The sequence below is a fragment of the Dermacentor silvarum genome, chromosome 7 (assembly GCF_013339745.2).
Source record: "Dermacentor silvarum isolate Dsil-2018 chromosome 7, BIME_Dsil_1.4, whole genome shotgun sequence".
NCBI lineage: Eukaryota > Metazoa > Arthropoda > Arachnida > Ixodida > Ixodidae > Dermacentor > Dermacentor silvarum.
Window position 1 is genome coordinate 167,920,511 of NC_051160.1, and position 27,186 is coordinate 167,947,696.

General features: G+C 46.7%; 1 protein-coding gene across 2 annotated transcripts in view; it reads left to right on the plus strand.

The window, feature by feature from the left end:
- LOC119458677 (BTB/POZ domain-containing protein KCTD3-like) overlaps positions 1 to 12,029 on the plus strand; it is a 97,954-nt gene extending 85,925 nt beyond the window's left edge. For both annotated transcript variants that reach the window (XM_037720538.2, XM_037720539.2), the window contains exons 16-19: positions 3,172 to 3,268; positions 4,315 to 4,447; positions 6,753 to 6,801; positions 9,666 to 12,029. In XM_037720538.2, the coding sequence (XP_037576466.1) occupies positions 3,172 to 3,268; positions 4,315 to 4,447; positions 6,753 to 6,801; positions 9,666 to 9,916 (530 nt within the window). In that variant the 3' untranslated portion in view covers positions 9,917 to 12,029. The remainder of the gene's footprint in view (positions 1 to 3,171; positions 3,269 to 4,314; positions 4,448 to 6,752; positions 6,802 to 9,665) is intronic.
- Positions 12,030 to 27,186: the final 15,157 nt, after the last annotated feature.

Sequence of the window (27,186 nt, forward strand, 5' to 3'; positions counted from 1 at the left end):
CGAGTAAGTTGACTCCAAAAATTTGGACTTGCTGGATATTCCGGACTTCAAAAATGCACCATCAGGGTTCCCATTGAGTTCATGCATTTTCGCACCCAATTTTTCGGACGAATTGAGACCCCAAAGTTAGATTTTGCGGACTAAATCGCTCTTTCCTAGCCGCGCTACCCAATCTTGGAGGCCGCCATGTTGGATTTTGCACTGGCTTGAATTCCAGTGACTCGCTGTATAGCCTCCAAGATTAGAACACGCGCTATCAATAGAGAGCTCGCGCAATCCTCCAGTCTCGGAGGCCATGCCATCGTTGTAACCATTTATTGTGGGATTTTTTTTTTTTTTTTTTAATTCGACAGCAATTATATGGACACTTCAAGCGGATTTTCGCCGTTGGCGTCGCCGCCCTGAGGATCCATACAAAGTCCAAGGGCGATAAAATCATCGCCGCGCGCCCGCCGTATGTGCGAGTGCGCGGGGGACGCGCGCTTTCATGGAGAGCGAACGCACGGCGGAGGCGACTTCCTCCCTCGTGCGAAAGGCCGTGGGGTGGGGGGGGGGGCGACTTCTACTCTTCTAACAACTGCGTACTTAGCGCCAGAGCGGTTTCTCGCGCGCAGCGTATCTTGAAAGCGATCTCCAGACGGCTCTGACGTTTCGTATGGGCTGTGCTCTCACCGCTCGCAGCGATAGACCGCACGAACCTTCGCTCGCTGTGGGCTGCGGCGGCCGCGCTCGCTCGTGCGCGCTGACACCACGCGTGTTATTTCAGTGAGTTTTTTTTTTTTCTCTCTCAAGTTTCGGTTGCTATTTTGAACGTGGCGTGTACACCGAGCAGGTGTCTCGGAGACCCATGTCTCAGTGATCGGCGCTACCTCCTGTACCTTCGCGAGAGCTAAGCGGTGCGAAGCTCGTTTCTTGGATCTCCATGGCGAACTCCGTTGGCAGAGATCGCCAACGCGATGGCGTTCGTGTCGACTGTACACGGAGACGACGTCATTGCTGCGCAAATCCAAGCAAGTCGATCAGTAGTTGTTAAGGATACGAAATCAGAAAACTTATTTATTAAACTTCTGGCATTAGTATTCAAAAGCCGAAGGTTGTCGTGAGAATCTTGGAAAAGTCAGTGTGAACCAGCTCGTTTAACAGTTGAGTGACTCTTTGAAGAAGTAGTAGAAGTATTTATCAAGGTTTTTGTACTGTCGTCCTAGGTGTATTTCACATTGTCAATGAAGGCATGATCATAGCGCAAGCGGACTATGTGACCATTATTCCTGTAGGAAGTGGTAGCTTCCCACAGACTTTTTCTGATAGAACGTATGCGAGCCGAGAAATCTTCGGCTATGTGAATATCAGTGCCTTTCAGTTTAAATGCATTCTTAAGAACAACCAATTTGGTGCGGTAGTCCAGAAGCTTAATGATGATGGGGCGCGGTCGATTGGGGGGCATTCAATTTTAAGCTGTCCTGTAAATAATTGTGAGACCTGACTTAGCAAAGCTTCGTTAGTTTCTTCTGCCAGTTGAGAAACTCCATGCCAAATAAGATTATTTCTACGTGACCGGTTATCGAGATCATCGTTCCAAGACAAAAGTTTGTTTACTGTATCATTCAATGATTGGATTTCAACACGGGTAGCATTATCACTGGATGTACTAATTTGAGAAGCGGAAGACAAGGACTCAAGATCGCATACACGTTTTTCAAGTGCATCAAAGCGAGAGTTAACTGTATGTTGAAACTGCTTAATGTCGCTTATATCTTGTGCCATTCTATTTTGTCCTTCAAGCAGCTTAGCAAGCATATTGGCTATGTTAGGATCTACACCGACAGAAGCCATATCGTCAGATTTGCCGTCTGAAGATCCAGAGTATGTTAAGTCTGCAGTACAGGTACCTCTAGAACGAGTGGCCTTTTCGGAGTTATCTTTACAAGGTAACTCACATGAACATGAACCAAACTTAATTACAAACATGAACACATTAAATTCACACATGAACACTTAAATTACACACATGAACCAAACTTGCAGGAACATCTAGGTAATTTTTGCCGCCTGATGCCGGGGCTTGACCTACTGGGACAGGAGGTACATGATGAATGGACTGTGCAGCCGACAAGAAGCCTAGCGTTTTAGTTTAGCCTAACTGGTGGACAATATAGGTGGACAATCACTTAATCGCACAACGATATTCACGCAGTGTTTACGCCGGAGAAATATTAAAACCTCCAATATTAGCTTTCCTGATGGTGATATTGACTGCCTTCTGTTGAAAAAAAGAAATAAAAGCTATATGTATATCAGTTGAATCTAAATTCAGTGTTCCCTGTAATACCCCTGCCACATGAGTAAACTCATGTGGCATGGAAACTCATGGATTACCTCCTCTTGGAGGTAATCGCATTTCGTACGTAAAATGATGCTAGGTTCCACACAGTTCTGTGCAGAAAAAAGTAGTGTCATTTGCATCAGGTGGCAGTGATACTGTGTAAAAGAATAAGATATACCAAAAATGTTGCTGTGTAAGTGCAAAAAGTTCTGAAGTAGGTGTCTTTACATTAAACCAAACTTTTGGTTTAATTGCAGTTGCAAACTTTTATACCACGTCTGTATAATCTAACCAAATGATCTCACGCATACGAAGTCTAGACCAGTATTGAGTCAGTTCCGAATCCAAGAAGTTGCCAAGCATCAACATGACCAACAAGGCAGAGCATCCTGCAAGGTTGTGGCCAGCATTGTCGACAGCTTTGTTTTTCTCGATAGGGAAACAGTGCAAAAAAACACAAGACAAGAAGGGAGAGACACACCAGCGCTGGTGCCCAAACCTCTACAGCTTTGTTTTTATTCTTTTTCTCAGTCTTGGTTTCTTAACAGCTCATTCTTTTTATTTTTTATTTATTTTTTATCAGGGCATGTGTTCAGAAAAATAGCTTAGCGAGTCATCTTAGTCTAAGTCAGTTACACTCACAGTTTACTGGTAAGCATGATAAAAAGGGCACAGGGCAACACAGAAAATAAAGCGTTCATATTGTCTCGAATTTTGTCCTGTCCCCCTTTCATGATGTTTACTAGTAACCTGCGTAGCGCAACTTACTTGGATACGGGAAGACCAGCTAGCCTCTCTACAAACCTTATTGGATCTTCTTGGATTCATACTTCATGTCTCCCCATCAGGGCCCTATGGGGAGCAGGACGACGAGCAGGTGTTCATCCAGAAGGTGGTTCCCGAGACAGACCAGCTGTACGTGCGCTTCGCCTCCTCAGGCAAAAGGTGGGCACACGTGATGGTCAGGAATACATGAAATGCAGCGCCTCTGGTGTGTGGTCTTCACTGCGTTACACAATGTTTGTGAAGCCTATGTGTGCCACGTAATAAGAACACGTGAAAAACACATCCTGCTTTGAATGCCTGAAAACGCAAAGTGATCGTAGAATCCAACACATTATGCTTTTTGCATTATCCTCCTCAGACCCAACAAAATTCTGGTGACACAGTATTTCTTAAAGTTGGTTCCTACCCACTGTGGTGCCGTAGTGGCTTCAGCGTTGCACTGCTAAGCCAAGGGTTGCAGGTTAAATCCCGGCCACGGCAGCCACATTTCGATGTTGGTGGAATGCAAGGGCACCCATGTATTGTGCATTGGGTGCACTTTATAAAGCCCCAAGTGGTCAAAATTAATCCGTAGTCCTCCATTACAGTGTGCCTCATAATCATATTGTGATTTTGGCACATAAAATCCCAGGATTTGAGTCAGTTCCCATGATCAATTGTTCTCTTATGAAACTGCAAAACTACATGCTTGATCAGATGGCACGGGTGCTGCTCACTGCAGTTTCTCTATGTGAACAAAAAGTCTATTTGTCCACTTTATTCGGATTAATGTGTCTCTTCTTTGCCTAAGCACAGAGATACAGGTTTAACATCACTTGGTGGTTCACTGCCTTCACTTTTCGTCCTGGATTGCCGCGTCATCTGGTGGCATTTGTAATGTAAATTAATTTTTTGCTGTACTTAAATGCAGCAGCGCGTCTCACACAAAGCATCAGTTCTGGAAAACTGGTGGCAACTAAATAATTAAACGCTTGACTTATATTGCCACCTGCATCTAGCTTTATGTTACACCAGAATGTCTAGTTTATTATAGACCCACCAGTGCAGCCCAGTAGCTGTAGCCTTTTACTGCTGAGCTCGAGGTGGCAGATTCGATCCCAGCCCTGGCGGCTGCATTCCAGTGGTGGCGGAATGCCAAATACACTTGTGTACCATGCATTGGGTTCAAGAAACCCAGGTGGTAAGAATAATCTGATCTGCTGCAGGATCTGCGTGATCAAGTCTGTGGACGGGACCACCGTGACGTCCTTCTGCGTGCACGAGTGTGAGGGTTCCAACAGGATGGGATCCCGACCACGACGCTACATTTTCACAGGTCACAGCAGTGGCGCCATACAGGTACGTGGCCGTGGCAAACTGTTCCATGTAGCGGGGTGGGGGTGCCATTCTGTGTAGGCATGTACGGTCTGAAATGGTCGCCACCAACTTCATACATCATTAAGTCTGTTCCACGTTGGTGGGGTGCCATTCTGAGTAAGCATGGGAAACTGTCTGCAACTGCATACCTCATTCATTTGTTGAGTAAAATCTCGTTCAATTGACCCTTACTACAGTAAAACCTCGTTAATTTGGATTTCACGGCACCAAAAATGTCCAAATTAATGTTGAATTATCGAGGGTATCAAGAAAACAATAAACAAATGTTGCCTACGTTAAGGCACTTTTGTTTACTGAATGAATCAGCAAAGCCTGTTTCTATTTTGCACAAAAGCAGTGTGGAAGCTGTAATTGTCATCATCTTGTGGCTATTAGTGCTCGCAGAGGTGAAGGCCTCGTGACTTCCTTCACAGCACAGCTGCAGTGCGCGTCCTCATCCTGAGACACACTTATCACTACCGCGCACACATCCCGATCTGTGCTGGTCTTCAGTGAACCTATTTGATGCCAAGGGTCACCGGGAATGTGCCGCTCCACAATGAAAAAAAAAGATCCTTTAAATTTCTCCGATGCTGACTGAAACCAAACCCAGGTCAAGGGCAGCTATCCGACACTTTACCAGGCTGTGCCAAAAATTCCCCAGGTATGTGCCGCTTTTCAGTGAAACTCTCGCCAACTTGGGTCACCGAGTATGTGCCACTGAGCATGTGACATGCGAGGGAACAGTTATCAGTATTCGCAGGCACCGGTGCGCCATGCTTCTCGTCTCGGAGGCCATGTGCAGACTTCTCGGCAGCCCCACTAGATGGTGCAGCATGTTCAGAAAGCACAAGACAGGAGCTCAGTTGCCGTATGACGCATTCCTCAGCATTTGCACACACCGGCATGCCGTGCATTTCGGAGGCCACGTGCAGACTTCACGGCAGCGGCACTAGATGGCGCCGAGTGTTCTTAAGGAAGCATGAAAGAGGCTCCCCCTGCAGTACACCCCTCATACATAACTTGTTTCGACGGTGGCAATACGTTGCGTCCCTATATTGATTGAATCCTAAACACATTACCATCGGCGGTCGTCGCGAGCTGGGTTTTGTCAAATTTTGTATTTTATTGCATTTAGCACCACACATGGCATAGTGTAAACCATGCGCCTTCAGGACTGTGTGGTTGCCATCTGTGGTCATTACAACAGTGACCACGGATTATTCTCTGACGGTTGTGGTTAGCAGTTGTTTCTTTCGGATTCAGCGCAAGGGGTGGATGTCAGGCTTGGAAGTTGTCGAGCATGAAAATCGACTTTACTGCTGCCTATGCACTGGCATAAAACCTGGCATTTTCTACGTCACCATTGACGATATATTGCTGGCCAGCTCACCGGCAAGAAAATAATCGGGATATGCTGCCCAGTAGTGAAAAACACGTCTTTTCGGATGAAGACGCACATCTCGCACCGCTTCTGCACCGAAAAGGAGGCTACCAGGGCCTCATCACTATGCATGCTTTTCGGTAGAGACTGTATCGTAGGCAAATGCCTATTTGAGCAGAACATTTTCCACACCTTGTTGGTTCATTATAAAGAACTGATACTTATTGAGCAAAATGAAAAACATACAACACAATTCGATGGAACATGAAGAAAGCTTACTTATGTTCCTTGTCTTTGTGTTCTCTGTTTCCCGTCTCACTCAATAAGCATTACTCCTTAACCGAATGCCTATTTCCTCTCACGCATTAGGGCCACAACCTTTTGGTGTTATAACTGACTTTGTATTGCCTGTTTCTGTCCTATGTGCTTATATGTGGCTGTTTGTGCTTTTAGCTCATGAGAATGTTTTTTTTTTTTTGGCACTTTCTCGTTCTTTGGCATGGTTCTTTGCCATGACCTGTGAGATTAGGCACCGCCCATGGCGCTCTTAAGAATCTGAGACGATGTGCTGGGACCTGAACAGCCCCTCGCCAGGTTTTGCCATTTTAAACAAACAAGCATACCGTATCACAGCACTTCGCACTTCTTTCAAGGTTTAAAATCACCCAGACGCAACACTTGAGGGTCTCTTAAAGCTTAACTGTGAAAGTTATGTTCAAAGCTGGTTCATCTGTCTGCACCATGTGCAAATTTGGTCGTGACCTGATAGTGTGAGAGAACTGCACAACCACTACAATTCGTGTTGCACTTTAGTGCATGCAAACTACAACATGTTTTTCTCTAGTCGCGTACTTCCAGTGCAGTTTTTCAGCTGCCGTGTTGCGTGTTTTTTTTAATCTTCAGATGTGGGACCTGACCACAGCACTGGATTTGGCATCCAAAGGGGAGCCAAGTAAGTACATGGCTGGTTTTATACTTTCTCATCAAGTGCATTAGCTGAGATAACTGCTTTTTCATCAATAAGGAAATTTTAGCACTGATAGACGAGTACACAAGAGGCAGTCTATGATAAGAAAAGTGCTACTTCCAACTGATTTAATTCCTAGAAACACAAGTTTATATGGGTACAATGCATGTACAATTTCTTTTGGTGCAGATTGTGTCCTTTTCTGACAGAGATGTGAAAGGCACACTGACACATTCACTGCATAATTTTCTCATCGCTATGATGTCATATTGTGGCCCTGCCCCATAGGTCTTTGCTCCAGCTGATGATTGGGCACTTATCAGACTTCGGTCTGCATAAGCAATCTCTACAGTGAATGGCAAAAACAACGCCAGTAAATGAAAAGTAAAGGAAACACATTTCTTGTTCCGTGGAAAGAAAAACGAGTCTGAAGAGAGGTGTAGTTGGTATTATAAATTTTCTGCATTTGGTACGGCATGGTAAGCAGCAATGTCTATGGCCACTCCTTTGAGTTCTGCTCTGCTTTAATGATTTTAATTGGCCGCAGCTGTCACTGTCAGGGCATAGCCAAGGGAGAGCAGCGGCACACCAGGCACTTCACTCCTCCGTTTCCCCGCAATGTTTGTGTACCAGTATACCTGGCATAAAATAAAGCACACCTGCCTTCGCCTCTCTCCTCCCCCCAAACTTCTGGCTGGTCATTGTATCAGCGATGGCCAAGCATGCTTAGCCCTCCACAGTGTGAACTAGCAAATGCAGGCTAAGGAACTGGAATAATAGCAATACTGTAGGGAGGTGAATCATGGAAAGATGGAAATAAGGTGTCATGCATTATGGTGCACCTAAACTGTTGTCATCTTGGTTCACAGCTTAATGCACATGCAGTTCATGCAGTTTCCTGGTTATTGTTCAGGCACTGCACGCATGAGCACGAGGCAACCATTTTGTCCGTAAAAAAAAAGATGTCACATGTTTTGCTGAGCAATGCACGCTGAGGTTTTTTTAGTGGGCCTCTGGTACCAAAGCTGTTTTTATTGTGTTGAATGTGCTGGTGGAAAAAATGGTCAAGGTAATGTGGATGTTCTAGTGTTGTCAAATACAGATCTGCCTAATCGGCCATGTAGTTGATATTTGATGAAAAGTTGATGGTTCATGAAAGGCCAGTTTCTTCTTTCAAAAATAAGACTAAAAGAACATTACCAGCTAGGTTTTGTAGCTTGATATTCCGGTGTACAGACGTTACGGCATGTAGAGATGTGTGTCAAAAAAGTGATGTAAGGGTTAGACCCCACCTTGTGGCACCCGTACTAGTATCCCGAGACATTATGTATGACCGCACTGAGGCCATCTGCATTAAATTATGAATTTAAACGCAGCCTGGTACCTCTCGTACTCCTTCTCGTTGAACAAAAAAAGTTCAAGTACAAATGCCTATACTTTGTCTCAGTAGTTCCGCACAGCTCTGTGGAAGCTACAGGCGTCTCAACCAATCAGGAGGGCAAACTTATCTAAAGTTACCCATCCCTTGATTTGTTGCCAGCGCAAGCATTAGTAGGCCTTGCAGCCTTGGCCCTGCTGCACGAAGGTGCCGAGTATAGTCCTGTGAATCCATCGCATCATTGGCGTTAAATTCTAGAATAGAAGTGTCTTTTGGCTTTCATTCTCTCTACAAACAAAATTTTCCTTTTACATTGCACAAATACAGAAAGTGCATTTAGAACAATAAATGGGGATAGTTGGTTGCTTCTTTAAGTGTGCTGTATCAAAGACCACAACATGAAGAATAGTGACAGTCCTTTTGTGCTTGTGTTTCTGTCACTGTTCTTCGTTTTGTGATCTCCCAATTCAGCGTGCCTTAAGAGGAAGCTTTAGCTCGGGTGTTCCTATCTAAATACATGTAAAAGGAAAATTTGTTTTTCTCGGCAACCACTGCACCAAATTTGACGAGGTTTGTTGCATTTAAAATAAAAACCTAAAATCTAGTGACTGTTGGTTTCAAATTTTTGATTTAGGTCGTAAACATTTCATTAAAAATTTGCAATAATCGTGAATTTTAAGAAAACAGAACTATCAAGTTTACAACTGTGTAACTCGGCAATAAAAAATGATGTCACAATTTTGTGAATTGCATCTAATAGCACATCTAAAGCGGACAAAATTTATATACTACATGTGAATCTAAAAGAAATAGTAATATGGAAATGGAGCTTTTGCAGAACCCTTGTACACAACGTAACAAATTCACGTAAGATATAAATTGACATATCGAATTTGTCCGCTTTGAATGATCTAATGGATGCTGTTTACAGAATCGTGATATCTGTTCTTGATGCAGAGGATGCTGTTTACAGAACCGTGATATCTGTTCTTGATGCAGAGGATGCTGTGTACAGAACCATGATATCTGTGCTTGATGCAGAGCTATTAACTTGTAAACTTCGTGCTTCTATTTTTTTTTTTGGACTTTCGAATTTTCGAGAATTTCTTTAAGGCCCTGAATCGAAATTCCGCTTCCAACAGTCACTAGAATTTGACTTTCTCTCTCAAATGCAACAGATTTCATTAAAATCGGTCCAGGGGTTATCTCAGAAAAGCGTTTCTGCGTTTTGCATGTATTTGAATAGGCCGCGTCGGAGTTGGGCCCGAGCTAAAGCTTCCTCTTACGAACAGTCTGCTCTTATGTGGCACCTTATCCAGTATTGTTTCATTTTTTAACTCTAAACAAAGTGAGAGAATGTCATGCCATATAGTCTTTTTTATGGCCAAGTGTCAAAATAAGTAATCGGACTTCCATCATTGCAAGTCGACTGCACTGTTTATGTGCGTGAGGGAACTCTCCTCTGCTGCAGCTTTTGTGCGTGACGGTGGCCCTAGCCACGGGGAACTGCTGCGTCTCCTGGAGCAGTGTGACCTGACCAACTCGCGCTGCTCGACGCCTTGCATCAGTCCATCACCTTCGCTGCTCGGTGGCGCTGCCACGCTGGCACGCCTGCGGGCTGCCAACCTTGTGCTGCTCGGACAGCAACAAGCACAGCAGCATGCTCACGACGAATCGTCATCTTCTGGGCTGCCCGAGGACCGGCGGGTGACGCGGTGCTGACAGTGAATGGCACCGGCAGCCAGCAGACACATCGGTCACTTCTCACTGTGTTGAACGTGCTCCTTGTGTGTGGTGTGTGTGCACGATGCACCCCTCCCTCGATGGATGGCCCGACTCACAGTTTTCCCGCTGACCGAATGTCTTGGCAGCTGGTGTTGTTGCTCGTCAGGACTGCGTGAACATCACCAGACAGTGTGCTGCTTGTTACAAATGCACTCGTCACTTTTATTGTGCGCACCGTTTAGCACAGATTTATCTAGTGGCATCCTGAGAACACTCTTATGTACCACATGGTGTCTAAAATGCAACTCCCCGATAGATAATAATGCACGTGTGGCCTTCCCCGGTGTGTATAGCCGTGAATGCCTGAGCAGGTGCCGTGGCTGTGTGCTCATGATAGTGCACTGGTGACATGCCATCACACCTTTCTTCCATTGCCTCTCGTGTCCTGGTGACAATATCCTGGTAATCGCTCAGTGTATTTCTGTAGAGTTTCTGTCCACCTCTTCCCACTCCTCAAGTGTGACTGGTGGGCGTGGTGTGACCTTGTTGTAACAAGACATGCTATTTGTGGGTGCCGTGCGTACATGGCAAATCTTTTTGAGGTTTGTGGTTGCAGGCAGCAGATAAGAAATGGCTACCACAAATGTCAGCCCACTCTAGTTTCTGCGAAGCCATGTCACTTGCTGTAACGCTGCTATGTTGCAGTCGCAGTCTTGCTTGCTGCACACAAGGGGTTCTGCGCCACTTAGGTCTTCATAGTCAAGTGGCGACTTTAGGAGGCACGCAGGTGCATAATTAGCTTTGCCTCAATTGTGTTGCAATGCTAATTGTCAAGGATTGCTGCTACAAGCCTTCTTTCGTGATTTTCGGCACTGCGCAGCCATCACCCTTGAAGAAGACGGACCATTTGCCCTTGTGCAGCTTGTGCAAGTGCTATCCAAGGACACACACACGAAAGATGCCCGAAACGAGTGGCTGCCAGTGTATCCAATTTTTATTGTGTGCTCTGTTCCTTATTCATTCACTGGTGTTTGCTTGTTGCCAAAACCTGTGCAATAGTGTCCCTCGATGTCATGGAAGCTATACCGATGCAATGCCTCTGCATTGAGAAATTTAAATAGCATCTGCCCTCCCTCTTTCACTGTACCAGAGACAGGCTTGCAAGTTTTGTCTGGTGTGAATTTCGTCTGCCTAAAGAACTGTTCCGAGTTTAATGGTATAATGCTTCCCGTATGGACTATTGCTGCCAAGGTGGCTCGCTTCTTTTTCAGTCTTGCTTTGTTAGTGTCGCTGTTTTGAGAAGTGTAGCTGGACCTGGTTTCATAGGAGCAGCCATGATAATAATTCATGGACTGTGTTATGGACAATTCCTATTTTGTTATAGCCCTAACTTCAGTGTAAAAAAAAAAATATGTTGTGCTAGCAGAGCTGCATTGTCGAGACTCCACCTTAGGCAATGGAGGATGTTTCTTTTGTACAGTGCTCTTGTTGTTTCTTGTGTTATCTATTACATATGCATGAGAAGACCCAGGTACTCAACCTCCACTGCTGCAGAAGTGATTCTAGTGAAACTGCAACGTTTAGCCTACCAGCGTTCGTGGTGAAAAAATGCACACCCTCGACCAGCCATTTGAAGCTTAGTCATGCCTTAATTATGCAAGACTTTGTTATGCTCGCAGTACTACAACTGATGTGGCCAAAAAGCATGAACAGAGTGCAAGTGTTTGACGTACACACTGGAGTTTGTTCCTTATTTGTAATTTCGAAGCAATGCCTCTGGTCATAGTAGCCGAGCGAAATGATGACTGAAATAATGGTATTTCTTTGCCCCAATTTCATTTATTTACATAGATGCAGTAGCAGTTACAATTCAGAAATTGTCACTTGCTTTGATTAAATGGAGGTGCTGAAACGAGCCATAAATGTGTTAACAGAATTCAGGGTTCGTAGCCAGTCCTTGGAAATGCTTAAATTTCATGGCATTGCTTAAACTTTTGTAAATTTTGTTTTCTGCTAAGCTTACTAGATTTCATGTGACAACCTGGTGGCAAGGTAGGTGCAATACAAAATTTGAGTCAATCCAGCAGCAGCTTTGCTCTAGTTGGCACTGCTCTAGTTGGCGCTGCTAAGCACTACTCTTGTGCCAAGCACTACTCTTGTGCCTCCTTCATTAACATGCAGTTTAAAAGAACGTTTGCATTTCGTCGACAATACTTAGTTTTCAAGCTGTCACATGTAAGGTTTTTTTTTTTAATCGCGCTTCGGCGGAACCTAGAGATTCTTAAAAATCCTTGAACATTTTTTATGAAGTCTGCCACGAACCCTCTCCATCAAGAATATCATGTGGGAAGGATGGACATGCACACTTACACCTTTCAAAATACTTGGCGCTGGTGAACACTGTGGCTCATCAATATGTTGCTCTGTGTGTTGTTAATCTTGCTTTATGGTGAAGCACAAGGCCTTCAGGTGCTGTATATGCATAGCATAGTGCTAAGTTTAACTTATTTTTATTATAAACAGATTAGTTATCCACTGCCAGTATTTTTGTCTCAAGTTAGGCAGTAAGCCTTTAAGAAATGTTGTGAAAGTGAAATATGTTAAGATGCATTCAAATAAATGTGTTATAGATTTTTCAATTTTTTTATTGTATCACTAACTTGTCAGCAGCACTCGCAGGCACCTTACAAGGACCGCATGACAGCTGAAAACTGAGCGTGCAGCAGATTCTGCAACAGTGTGTTACGCTAGATTTTACGCCATTCGTTATAAAGGTTATCCTTCCTCAAGTCAATATTGCCTGCCAGGCAGGGGGAGCAGTGGGCATAAGTTACCACTGGGTACCCAAAGCCAGTGAAATACCACACAGTTCACCACAGACACACCATGAAAGATTGTTTTCTGCCGTGTCTTCACCAGTAAGATTGCTTGTTATCTCAGTGCAGCTTTCAGCATTAATTAGTTTTTGCCTCTGTCGTGGTGCAGCAAGTCTTATCAGCATTTTGTGAGCTTACTAGTGGAGTACTGCAAGCTTCGGATTTTGTACAACACCCGTCACTGTACGTAAGCGGACGCTTCTGAAAACCACGACGTTTCTTCGCATTGGCATCCTGCAGTGAGCGTTGCATGAAACCTAAGGCCTTGTAGCCATCCGGTGGCAACTTCTTGAAACGCCTAAGCCAAGCAATCTCCCAGAGAGCAGAGGTCATAACTTCGTAGCAGTCCATTGCATTTTTTCATTCCTGTCATTCATCACACTGCGTGGGTGATTCCGGCTACAGCAATGGCGAAGCTTTGTGTGAGTAATTAATGGAAGGTGAGAAGAAAGCAATAGAATCAGGGCAACACTTGGCTTCAGCCAACCAAGACAACAGGCTGGCATCAGAAAGCGATATTCTACGATGGATCATATCCATGTCATTAATCAGGTAATCGAGAAATCTGCAGAGTACAATCAACCTCTCTATATGGCTTTCATAGATTATGAAAAGGCATTTGATTCAGTAGAGATACCAGCAGTCATAGAGGCACTGCGTAATCAAGGAGTACAGGAGGCATACGTGAATATCTTGGCAAACATCTACAAGGATTCCACAGCAACCACGGTTCTCCACAAGAAAAATAGAAAGATGCCTATCAAGAAAGGGCTCGGGCAAGGAGACACAATCTCTCCAATGCTATTCACTGTATGCTTAGAAGAAGTATTCAAGCTCTTAGACTGGGAAGGCTTAGGAGTGAGGTTCAACGACGAATATCTCGGCAACCTTCGGTTTGCAGATGACATTGTCCTATTCAGCAACAATGGAGATGAATTACAGCAAATGATTGAGGTCCTTAATCGAGAAAGCGTAAGAATTGGGTTGAAGATGAATATGCAGAAGGCAAAGATAATGTTCAATAGCCTTGCAAGGGAACAAGAATTCAGGATCACCAGTCAGCCTCTAGAGTCTGTAAAGGAGTACGTTTATCTAGGCCAATTACAGGGGACCCTGATCACGAGAAAGAAATTTACAGAAAAAAATTGGTTAGAGTGCATACGGCAGGTATTGCCAAATCCTGACTGGGAGCTTACCACTGTTGAAAAGAAAAGTGTACAATCATTGCATTCTACCGGTGCTAACATATGGGGCAGAAACTTGGAGGTTAAGAAAGAAGCTTGAGAACAATTTAAGGACCGCACAAAGAGCGATGGAACGAAAAATCTTAGGACTAAGAGACAGGAAGAGAGCGCTGTGGATCAGAGAACAAACGGGGATAGACGATATTCTAGTTGACATTAAGCGGAAGAAATGGAGCTGGGCAGGCCATGTAATACGTAGGATGGATAACCGGTGGACCATTAGGGTTACAGAATGGATACCAAGAGAAGGGAAGCGCAGTCGAGGCCGGCAGAAAACCAGATGGGATGATGAAGTTAGGAAATTTGCAGGTGCAAGTTGGAATACGCTAGCGCAAGACGGGTAATTGGAGATCGCAGGGAGAGGGCTTCGTCCTGCAGTGGACATAAAATAGGCTGATGATAAGAAGAAAGCAGGCTCGTAGCCAGGAATTGTTTTCGGGGGGGGGGGGGGGGGGGCACTTGCTGAAGGCCTTGACTATTTGAGGAAAGCACCTATTTTTCTACTAGTTTTTTAACTACTAGTTTATTAATAGTGTAGCGAAGAGAACAGACGCTAGTGGGTTCAGCGCTACTGGATCAAAACTCTATAGTGGGTCGAGCGCTCTTGATCTTCTACGGCTCTCGTGCTTGGAATCTGTCACTGCGTTGACGTTGCGCTGCTCCAAGCTTTGCCAAATAAACACCTTTAAAATAGTTTTATATTTTTAGTTTTGAGTTGAATCTTCCTAATAGTATAATATTGTTATACGGACGATTCGTCTCAATATATTTCATGAAGAAAAATAAAACTCTTACTCGGAGTCAAAAATAAGACATTCTGCCGATGTACTCGGCACCATACGACATAGGCACAGAAAGATCTGCTCAGTCTTGCACATGGTGAGCAGCTGTTGACAAGTTTCTTTGCACAGCGGGATGGCGAGAGCTCTGCTGGAGAGCACCCCCCCCCTCCTGGCTACGTGCCTGGAAGAAGAGAAAACAGAAAAGGATCGTTATGGTCCCCAGACGCAAAAAAAATACCCTTGTCTGTGCAGAACTTCATCACGAGAGAACTTCGATGGTACATTCCTCAAAATACAGCTTTCGTTGCGTTTCAAGGCACAGTAGCCAAACTGCAGCACTACCCCGTGCACCACCCCAAGTAGCAACACCACCCCGTGCGCAGAGCGCAGGTGGTGGTGTTGGTCAAGTGCCATGTCTTACCAGGAACTGCCCACTAAAACACACAAGCAGCTATTTGATGTCTAAAAGATGTCTTGAACGGATAATTCAAAAGTGTAATAGCTGTCCTGGTCAAGACATTTTCTAGCCGTGGACGTCTACAGGTACTTCAGTAAGCTCTGCTAATGTTACGCTAAAAGTTGGCTAATAAACATCTCGACAAAAATAACTTCGAGAATTGTATTAGGCGTTCCCAGAATTCTGTAATAATGGCTTCGGAAACATTATTCAGGCTTTTATAAAACATATTGACAAGAACAAGTTAAGAATTTTATTAGACGTTCCCAGAATTCTTAATTAAGCTATAAAAGCCTGCATATTGTTTGCAAAGCCATAACATATAATGGCTTCAGAAACAATACGCACGCTTTTATAGCTGTCTTTAAAGCAGCATTAATGATTCTCATCTTACAGTGATGTGGTAAGCAAAATTAATAGCCACTTCTTCAGCATACCATGCATCCCTATGCTAGCTTCATAGTACATGTTACTATAAAGAACTAAAAAAATTAATTGAAGCATCGCATTATATTATTTATAATAACTTGCATAAAATTGTTTAACATATTGTTATGAGCCAGTTGTCCGGCAGACAAAGAAGATGCTGAAGCATAGAGACGAGGAAGAGGTGAAACTGTGGTTCGCCATCTTTGTTGTTGTTGGCCAACATTCAGTCTCCTTGTACGTAGTGTGAATAAACCCCCTTTTCTGTAAATCTCCCCGTAACATCTTGGTGGAAGTGTGGGGTACATCACCAGCACATCACGGAACTTTGAAGCGGAAACCTCGTGGGCCCTTCGACCATGTCGACTGAGAGGCCCGCTGCTTCAGCTTCAGCTACCACAGCACCGATTGTCTTGACTCAACTCCGGGACCCTGGCGCCTTCTCGGGCACTGACAACAAGGACGTTGAAGACTGGCTAATCGAATACGAATGCGCCAGCAAGAGCAACCGTTGGGACCCGACTCTAATGCTGGCGAACATCATTTATTACCTCGAGGGAACGGCCCGTGTTTGGTTCCGAACACACGAGGAGGAATTGACCAGTTGGGACACTTGCAAGCAAAAACTGCAGGAACTCTTTGGGAAGCCACTTGGCCGCCAGCGAGCCGCCAAGAAGGAACTTTCGTGCCGGGCCCAAACATCTACTGAACCGTACGTTGTGTACATTCAAGATGTATTAGCACTCTGTCGGCGGGTCATGACAAGATGCTCGAAGCTGACAAGGTCAGCCACATTCTTAAAGGCATCGCAGACGACGCCTTTAATTTACTCGTGTACAAGGACTGCTCGACGGTCGACGACATTATAAGAGAGTGCCGACGCTTTAAAGAAGCAAAGAGCCGTCGTGTCTCACAACAATTCGTTCGGCTCCCTAATACCGCCGCTAGCTCATCGTGTGAAGAGGTCCAGCCGCCTGGTACCGAAAACTTGCTGCGTCTTGTCCGGCGTGAGATTGAGGCTGCGTCTCCGTCGGTTCCCCCGATACGTTCTTACGACGAGTTCCGCCCGGCAGTATCTCTGATTCAAGCTGTCGTACGCGAAGAGCTGGCGAACGCAGGCATCCGTCCGATCTGTTCTGTAAGTAGCCCTACGGTCGGCAATTTCTTTCGACCTCCACGCCCACAATCGACCAACCTCCGATACCGCGACCCAAACCAGTGGCGCACACATGACGACAAGCCCATATGCTTTAATTGCAATGGAGTTGGTCATATTTCCCGCCATTGTCGCTATCGTCAGATTTCGTCTCCTCGTCCCGCGTACGCTTACCGCCCAGAAGACAGCCGGTTCTCGCCTTTTCATGCCCGCAATGACCTGCCGCACTGTGATGTTGCTGCTCCGACTCCACACTACGATCGCCGCTCGCCGTCCCCACAGAACCGGCGTTCTCGCTCACCGATTGCCCGTCGCTCACCGTCGCCATACCCCCGCCGTCCCTCTTCGGAAAACTGACCGGTGCAGCTCCCGGAGGTGATGCTGCATTGACCCACCGACCCGGAAATCCTCTGTTGACCCTGACCACCCGACAAAACCTTTTGGACATAGAAGTGGACGGCGTGCCTGTTTCGGCGCTCATAGACACGGGGGCGCAATTATCGGTTATGAGCGCTCGCCTTTCTCGTCTCCGCAAGGTTCTGACGACCGCGGCGTCGCCTGTCGTTCGTGTAGCCGACGGCGGCACATCTTGCGTCGTTGGGATGTGCACTGCGCGTGTGAGCTTCGCCAGTCACCAGACCTTAGTTCTATTCGCCGTTCTGCAGCAGTGTCCACATGAAGTCATCCTCGGCCACGACTTCCTGAGTACCCATTCTGCCCTCATCGACTGCTCTTCTGGCCTTCTCCAGTTGGAACTTCCTTTTGTACCCGATCTCCCCACCGAGTCACAGCCGCGTTTATGTGTCGCCGAGTTTGTTCGCCTTCGACCAGCCGCCGCGACGTATGTCACACTGACCTCTAATTCCGCCATTTGTGACGGCGACTACGTCATCTCTCCTTCCCTAGACGCTCTTTTAACAAGGCAGGTAGCCCTCCCTCACTCTGTTGTGACTGTTTCTGCGAACCGGGCATGTATCCCGAACTTTGGACGGGCTCCACAGTTTCTCCCCGAAGGTATCACGCTGGGACATATAGCACCTTTAGACGCACACGACCCTGTGGCCCTTACTATGGATGCGCCCCTGTCTTCTGGAAGCCCTGACACTAGTACTTCATTTGATGCACATTTTGACGCCATGATCGCCCCCGACCTTTTTCGGCTGCTCAGTCTGACGGCCTTCGTCGTTTGCTAGCCGCTTACAGCGACGTTTTCGATTTTGCTTCGCCCCTTCTCAGCCAGACAAAAGTTGTGACTCATCGCATTGACACCGGCAACGCCAGTCCCATCCATAGGCGTCCTTACAGAGTGTCTGCGACTGAACGGCGCGTAATTCAAACCGAAGTCGAGAAAATGCTTACAAAGGACATCATCGAACCATCTACGAGTCCTTGGGCGTCCCCTGTGGTGCTTGTCAGAAAAAAAGACAACACCTGGCGGTTCTGCGTCGACTATCGCCACCTAAACAAGATTACTAAAAAGGACGTGTACCCTCTGCCGCGAATTGACGACGCCCTCGACTCCTTGCATGGCGCATAGTACTTTTCTTGAAAAAGACAGGGAGAAGATCGCCTTTATAACACCCGATGGGCTCTACCAGTTCAAAGTTATGCCATTTGGCTTGTGCAATGCCCCCGCAACATTCGAAAGAATGATAGACTCCCTGCTTCGTGGTTTCAAGTGGTCTACTTGCCTGTGCTATCTCGATGACGTAGTCATTTGCTCGCCTACGTTCTCCAGTCATCTAAGTAGACTCTCGGCTATTCTGCGCATCCTTCGCAATGCAGGCCTTCAACTTAACTCTGCCAAATGCCGCTTCGGTCGCCGCGAGATCACAGTACTTGATGATGATGATTGTTGGAGTTTAGTGGCGCAAGGGCCAGGTATGGCCAAAGAGCGCCATGACGATGGTAATGGTTTGTTAGTGGTATATGAATAGTCAATTATAGGAACATTAGATGTGGCATGGCTGTAAAGGGGCCTAAAATCAGTCGCTGTAAAGTGCGTAATATCTATAAGTAATAAGATTATGGCAATGAGTGATTATGTGTACTATGGACATGAACAATGCATTGCGAAAGAATGATACGAGTTACAAAAAATTAAAGATACAAGAATTGGCCAGAAGCACAAGTGCCTAAACAGAGCCCTTGAAAAACAAGGGCCTGGAGGCATGTGCAATTAAAAAAAACTATCGCAGCAACATCCTCTAGAGAGAGGATGCACTACGAACTTATTGGGCTAACAACATGTAGCACAACATCTTTCAAGAAAGCAAGGACTGCGTTGGTGCTAAAAAGTGGTTGTTTACCGAGAAACATAGCGGGATGCAGAGGGACACAATAGCGATATGCGAGAGGAAAATGTTTCTTTCTCTTCGGCTTCCCGACACTCCAAGAGGACGTGGAGGACGGTGAGCCTGTCGCCACATCTACCACATGTTGGAGGATCATTTCCATTCAATAGAAAATTGCGAGTACCATATGTGTGTCCTATTCTGAGACGACAGAATAGGACATCAGTTCGTCGTGTTTTAGTTGTAGAGGGCCACAAACCTAACTGTGGCTTAATCAAGTGGAGCTTATTAGTTGTTTCAGCGTCCCACAGACTCTGCCAGTGGCCTCGCAGTTTCCTTCGCAAGAAAGGCTTCAGATCTGTGGAGGAAATAGCAGCGGCAGGATTAATAGCTTGCGATGTAGTTGATGTGGTCAACTGGTCTGCTAGCACATTGCCCTCGATGCCTCTATGGCCAGGCACCCAGCATATTATTACATGTCTACGAGATTGGTAAATGTTACACAAGAGTGAGTAAAGCTCAATAAAAACAGGATTTTTATGCTTTTGTAAAGATGATAGCGCTTTTACAAGACTTAACGAGTCTGTGAATATTATTGCTTTTTCTAGTTTTAATTTCTTTATATGTTTCACCGCAGACAGTACTGCGTATGCTTCTGCTGTGAATATACTTGTTAGGGGGTTCAATACATCAGATTTAGAAAAAGAGGGGCCAACAGCCGCGTAAGATACGCCAGCATGGGACTAAGATGCGTCGGTGTAGAACTCCGAGCACGAGTACTTCAATTGAAGTTCGCGGCAATGCATTGTAATTTCGAGCTCAGGAGCGTACTTTGTGACCTCTACAAAGGATAAATCACAATCTATCACCTGCCACTCCCAGGGCGGTGACAGCTTAGCAGGAGGCATTAGGCGATGTTCTACAAGTGGGACATCGAACTCCTCGCTAAGTTCTCTTACACGCAGTGAGAAAGGCCGCCTCATAGGGGGTCGATTATAGAAAAGCGTTGCACACTTAGTCATTTACGGTTACAGAACAAGGATGTTCTCGATTGGAGTGCACTTTGAGAAAATAGGTGAAGCTGATGTATGTTCTCTGGAGATGGAGTGACCACTCATTGGATTCTACGTATAAGCTTTCAACGGGGCTTGTTCTGAATGCGCCAGTGGCCAGGCGGATACCTAGATGGTGGACAGGATCTAACATTTTTAGTGCGCTCGGGGCAGCAGAGTGATATACCACGGCACCATAATCCAATCGTGACCTAATGAGGCTCTTGTGAAGATTCATTAAACACTTCCTGTCACTGCCCCAGGATGTGTGAGATAAAATTTTCAGTAAGTTCATTGTTTTTAGGCATTTCGTCTTGAGGTGTTTTATGTGGTGGATGAAAGTAAGCTTAGAGTCAAGTATGATGCCTAAAAACTTGTGTTCTTTGTTCATAGGTATTTGTTGTCCATACATTTCGATGGTGGGATCTGCAACGAGACCTTTCTTCCTGGTGAAAAGAACACAAGAGCTTTTGTGGGGGTTTACTTTGAACCCGTTTTAGTCTGCCCACTTAGACACTTTGTTCAACCCCTGCTGTACCTGTCTCTCGCACACTGCAAGGTTACAGGACTTGAAGCCTATTTGTATATCGTCCACGTAGATGGAATAAAAAATAGCTGGTGGCAACGAAGCACGAAGCGTGTTCATTTTGACGATAAAGAGCGTGCAACTGAGCACGCCTCCCTGGGGTACACCAGTTTCCTGTACAAATGGACGCGACAGTGCATTGCCTATTTTAACCCGAAATGTGCGGTTGTGTAGGTAGCTTTCAATAATGTTTAACATATTGCCGCGAATGCCAATTGCCGACAGATCGCGCAAGATTCCATAACGCCAGGTTGTATCATACGCCTTTTCCATATCTAGAAACACGGATAAGAAATATTGTTTATGTATAAAGGCATCACGAATGTTTGCTTCGATGCGCACGAGATGGTCGGTTGTAGACCGTCCTTCTCTGAAGCCGCATTGATATGGATCAAGAATTTTGTTTGACTCAAGGAAGTGTAAAAGGCGACGGTTTATCATTTTTTCAAAAAGTTTGCAAATACAACTTGTGAGGGCTATTGGGCGGTAACTTGTTACTAATGTGGGGTCTTTACCTTGTTTCAAAATCGGGACGACAAGGGATTCTTTCCATGCAATAGGTAGGTACCCGGCAGCCCATATAGCATCAAATAGTGCGAGTAGCGTTATTTGAGTATTGCTGTGGATGTGTTTAATCATATCGTACATGATCCTGTCAGGTCCAGGTGCAGAGCTCCGACATGTATTCAAGGAGGCTCTCAACTCGGCGATGTTAAAAGGCGTGTTATAGGGTTCGTTCTGTCTGCATTTACGATCGATGGCCTTGCGTTCTGCGATTTGTTTGTGCTTTAGGAAGGCCTCGGTATAATGATTTGAACTAGATATGCACTCGAAGTGTTCGCCAAGAGCGTCAGCTTGGTCTTCCAAGCTGTTCGCTTCGTCGTTCACTAGCGGCAATGGATGGATTTCTTTTCCCTTTAGCCTCTTTAGCCCGTGCCATACTTTTGCCTCTTGAGTGTATGAGTTTATACCAGAGAGAAACCTCTCCCAGCTTGCCCTCTTAGCCCGTCTTCGCGTCCTTCTTCCCTGGAATTTAACATGTTTAAACTCTATTAGATTTTCAGTCGTAGGACGTTCACGTAGTTTCCCCCAAGCTTTATTTTGCCGCCTTCGTGCCTGTCTGCAGTCGTCATTCCACCAGCGGACCCGTCTTTTGAATGAAGTACTCGTTTGAGGAATGAACTTCTCGGCGGCGTCAATGATAAAAGCAGTAAAATATGATACGGCGTGATCTATACTAAAATTATTTATAAAATCTCGTGATAAGTACGTGTGTTGAATTTCCCGCGTTCTTCTTACAAGAAAGAAGAGGACAAGGATCGGACCAGGGAGCGCGTGAGCGCGTTCGAAAGAACTAGCCTGCGTTCTTGGACGTTCTGGGCTCAGGTGGACGCTAATAAACGCCTGTCAGAGTCTCGAGTTTTTGTCGGCTGATTCCGTGTGCCACGTACTCTATCATTTGGTGCCGAAAAACCCGGGAGGCAACAGCCGGGAGCTACCGTCACGGGACTTCGCTGGTGGCTACCGACTGGAACCACTGCCACGAACCACGGAGGTATACGGATCAGCGGACCGCCATGGATAAGCTCAAGTTGAAGCGAGCCACAAGGAGGGCCCAAAACACCAGGATCATTCAAGAGGCAAGTGCAGTGCTAGAAAACAATGCCGCGACATTGCGACAGATCGACTGTATTTACGAGCGGCTCAAGACCAATAACGATGAATTGAAGATCAATGATGAATTAGAAAGCCACATAAGTGAAGAGGCATTCGAGGCGGATTACGCAACCGTAATTGAGTATGAGGACAACGCGACCCGCATCTTAGCCGAGCTCCAGAGCAAACGCCGCCAGCAGTCCGAAACCACTTCATTGTCATCGCCAGTCGATGTTCGCGACATGCCGGTGGCCACAGGGCATTCTGAAAGGCCAGGAGTCAAGTTGCCGAAGCTGGTAATTAATGCTTTCGACGGTGATCTGTGCAAGTGGAACGCGTTCTGGGAGCAATTCGACCAGATCATCAACCAAAACGGAACTCTTACAGCTACCGACAAATTCAACTACCTGAGGTTATTTTTGAAAGGAGACGCGGCGACAGCTATCGCGGGGCTGCCTACCACCGAAGCCTGTTACGTTGACGCATTGGACATGCTAAAAAGACGTTTCGGGGACAAAAAGCGATTGGAGCAGGAGTATTTCTCAAGGCTTCGAAGGCTCACTCCTGTGCGTTCTTCTAATGAAGTAACGAAACTTCGCAAGTTGTACGACCAGGTGCTCATTAATACGCGGGGACTAGAGGCGCTTGGCGTGAGCAAGTCGTCCTTCTCGTCGATGCTATGCGACGTTCTGCTCAGAGCACTGCCACATGACATTGTCGTAGCGTATCACAGATCTTGCGCTACGCAAGCTGCAAGTTCCGCCAATGACAACGTCCAGCAAGCCACGGAGCTAGAGCGTCTGCTGCAGTTCGTCTCTATTGAACTGGAAAGCCTTGAAAAGAGTGACTTTGGGGAGCAAAAAGTATATGACGAGGCGACTCATCCTAGAGACAATAAGAACCGCCAGTTTGACAGTGCGATCCCAACGTCATCAGTGCTTCATAACCAAGCTTCAAAACCACCTCCGGATACGGGCTGCATTTTCTGCAAGTCAACGCAGCATTTGACGGAGTCTTGCTGTACAGACTTATCGCTGTCAGAGAAAAAGAAACTTCTCGCCGCCGACATGCGGTGCTTTCGATGCACCATTAAAGGCCACCGTGCAAGGGATTGCAGACGGAGAATTGTGTGCTCCGGCTGCAAGGTCGCCATGCGTCTAGTATTTGCGACCCAGATAAACTAAACCGAAAGGCCCATGAAGACGTGAAAGGCAGCAGTACGACTGTATGCGCAGCTACCACTAAGAGCAACGAAAGAAGTGACACTTTGACGTGCGTGATCCTACAGACTTTTCGAGCATGGGCAGTGACAGATGGGCAGTGCAACAGATCGTCATCTGAGACAACGCCACGGGTGGTATTCATTGTACGGTGCGGGGTTACTGTTAATTACGCATCTCCAAATGATACTAGATTGGGCAGTTTTTCGTACTGTTTCTGGTCTCGGAGCTCCAAGAGGAGATCACCGCTCGCCATCCTGGATGCTTTATAGCCTGGTCCAAAAATATCAGTCAAAGTCTTTGACACAAGGAAAGGTGAAATTGCTGGTACAGATTTGTCTGTTTTTTCTGAGTGAATCACATGGAATCGGGGAAAAGTTTCTCTTTGGCGACCAAAAAGCTGGAAGACTTCATCGGTGCGCCCTCGTTTCAGACGGCGATCGGATAGTGGGGGGAATGAACTTGCCATAAGTATATATAGATTTTTCGGCAGCAACGCCAGCCACCCACCATGGAGCCCAACAAGGGGACGCTGGAGGGCCTGTAAACACAAGACCTGCAGACGCCAGCTGTACGTCACCACTATAACCAAATATGGAGTATCCGAGGTTGGCTACCCACACAAGGTTAACCCTAGCTGCCTGGGAAATTGGAAGTAATGGAAGTGAACAGAAGACAGGATAGATTTAAAGTGAGAGAGAAAGACGAATATTAAAGAGGAGGACAGGAAAAGGCAACTGCCGATTTCCCCTGGGTGGGTCAGCCCAGGGGTGCCGTCTATGTGAAGCAGAGGCCGAAGAGGTGTGTTGCCTCTGCCGGGGGGCCTTAAAGGTCCGAACACCCGGCATCTGCTCAACTCCCAGGATCCCCCTTTCCCCAGACACGGCTCAGCCGCGCACGGCTACACGCGGGAGGGTCCAACCCTCATGTGCTCGGGTCCGTGGTGGCGCAACTCACCAAACGCCTGCTTGCGCAGACGCCTCTGCGGGGTCACAGTACTTGGCCATCTTGTCGATGCTACAGGTATACGGCCTGACCCTGCCAAAGTTAGCGCCGTTGCCAACTTTCCGACACCTCGCTCTACTCAGGACGTCCGTTCCTTTTTCGGCCTGTGTTCTTATTTTCGGCGGTTTGTGAAAGATTTTGCAGCACTAGCACGGCCCCTCACCTGCCTGCTTAAGAAAGACGCGACCTTTTCTTGGGGTCCTGCACAAGCGTCCGCCTTCTCACAGCTGATAGGAATACTGACATCACCACCAGTGTTGGCTCACTTCGACGAATATGCGCCCACAGAAGTCCGTACCGACGCCAGTGGCCGTGGAATCGACGCAGTTCTAGCCCAACGTCAGCATGGTCAGGACTGCGTTATTGCTTAGGCCAGTAGGCTTCTTTCCTCGGCTGAGCAAAACTATTCTATCACAGAGCGAGAGTGTCTCGCTCTAGTTTGGGCCATCGCCAAGTTTCGCCCTTACCTCTACGGCCGACCCTTCACCGTTATTACTGACCACCATGCTCTATGCTGGCTGTCCTCTCTCTTAAAGATCCCACTGGTCGCCTTGGTCGACGGGCACTGCGACTTCAAGAATACTCGTATACCGTCGTTTACAAGTCTGGCCGCTTGCACCAGGATGCCGACTGCCTCTCCAGATACCCAGTAGATCCACCAGACGCTGCCCTGACCGACTCCAGCCCGTGTGTTCTTTCCATCTCTCAACTCTTCAACATCGCTGCCGAACAACGCCTTGACGAGTCTCTACGCAAGATCATCGACAAATTGCACTTCCACGCTCCTGATCCTTCCCTCCGCCTCTTTGTACTCCAAAACGGCACGTTATATCGTCGCAGTTTCCTCCCTGATGGTCCTGACCTGTTGTTAGTCATCCCGGCTCACCTCCGTTCCACTGTCCTGGAGCAGCTCCACGACGCACCAACGGCGGGACATCTTGGCGTGTCACGCACATACGACCGCGCGCGCCGCCGTTTCTATTGGCCTGGGATGTCCCGCTCAGTGCGCCGTTACGTGGGCTCATGCGACCTTTGTCAGCGCCGAAAAAAGTTGACTCTGCCGCCTGCAGGACATCTTCAGCCTCTGGACATTCCTTACGAGCCTTTTCACCGCGTCGGTCTCGATTTACTTGGTCCGTTTCCCCTATCCACCTCTGGGAACAAGTGGATCGCCGTTGCCACAGATTATGCGACGCGGTTTGCCATTACGCGTGCACTTCCAACTAGCTGTGCCACCGACGTTGCAGACTTCTTGCTGCATAACGTCATACTCCAGCACGGAGCTCCTCGGCAACTGCTCACTGACCGTGGCAGACAGTTCCTGTCCAGGGTGATCGATGACATTCTAAGATCCTGCGCGACGCAACATAAACTGACTACAGCCTACCAACCACAGACGAATGGCTTGACAGAACGCCTGAACCGCACCCTTACTGACATGTTGGCCATGTATGTGTCTGCCGGCCACCACGACTGGGACGTTGCACTACCGTTTGTGACATTCGCGTACAACACTTCCAGGCATGAGACCGCTGGCTATTCGCCGTTCTTTCTCTTATACGGTCGAAACCCTACATTGCCTATGGACACCCTGGTGCCTTCTTCTGGGTTCCCACCCACTGAATATGCTCAAGAGATCATTGCACGTGCCGACCATGCACGTCAAGCTGCTCGCACTCGATTTTCTGAGTCCCAAATCCACCAGCAGTCTCGCTACAACAGCCACCACAGGACCACTCACTTTGTCCCTAGATCGCTCGTTCTCCTGTGGTCCCCAGCACGACGCGTTGGCTTATCCGAAAAACTGCTCTTCCAGTACACCGGTCCTTATCGCGTGTGCCGCCAAGTGACTGATGTCACTTATGAAATTGCTCCACTGCTGCCTTCGTCATCCTCTGCTCCTCTCCGCAAGGACATTGTACACGTTGTCTGTCTCAAGCCCTATCGTGCCCCGGACACCCCTTAATACCTTGTGTGCTAGTTTTTTTTGTGTTTTTTTTTTCATGTCTCCTTCGTTCACCTGCACCGAGTCGGTGCTTTCGCCGCCGGAGGGTAGCGTTATGAGCCAGTTGTCCGGCAGACAAAGAAGATGCTGAAGCATAAAGCCGAAGAGACGAGGAAGAGGTGAAACTGTGGTTCGCCGTCTTTGTTGTTGTTGGCCAACATTTAGTCTCCTTGTACATGGTGTGAATAAACCCCCTTTTCTGTAAATCTCCCCGTAACAATATATCATATATGCAATACACATCCAAAGCAAATGTGCATAACAACACGCAGGAAAACCTGACCTTGTGAGAAAGTGGCTTTATTGACTAATAAATTGAAGAACATGCAGAATGATTTCACAAATTTTTTAATGCAGTAGAAAAGGTGACCACATAAAATAAGACGTAGCTGCAGTAACCACAGGAATCCAGGTCCCTTCCCTCTTGGATACCACTGGCTGCCCACAGAAGTTTGCTCTGGAATACAACAGTGAAGAAAGAAGTGAGTAAGCCACACTTTATTTACAA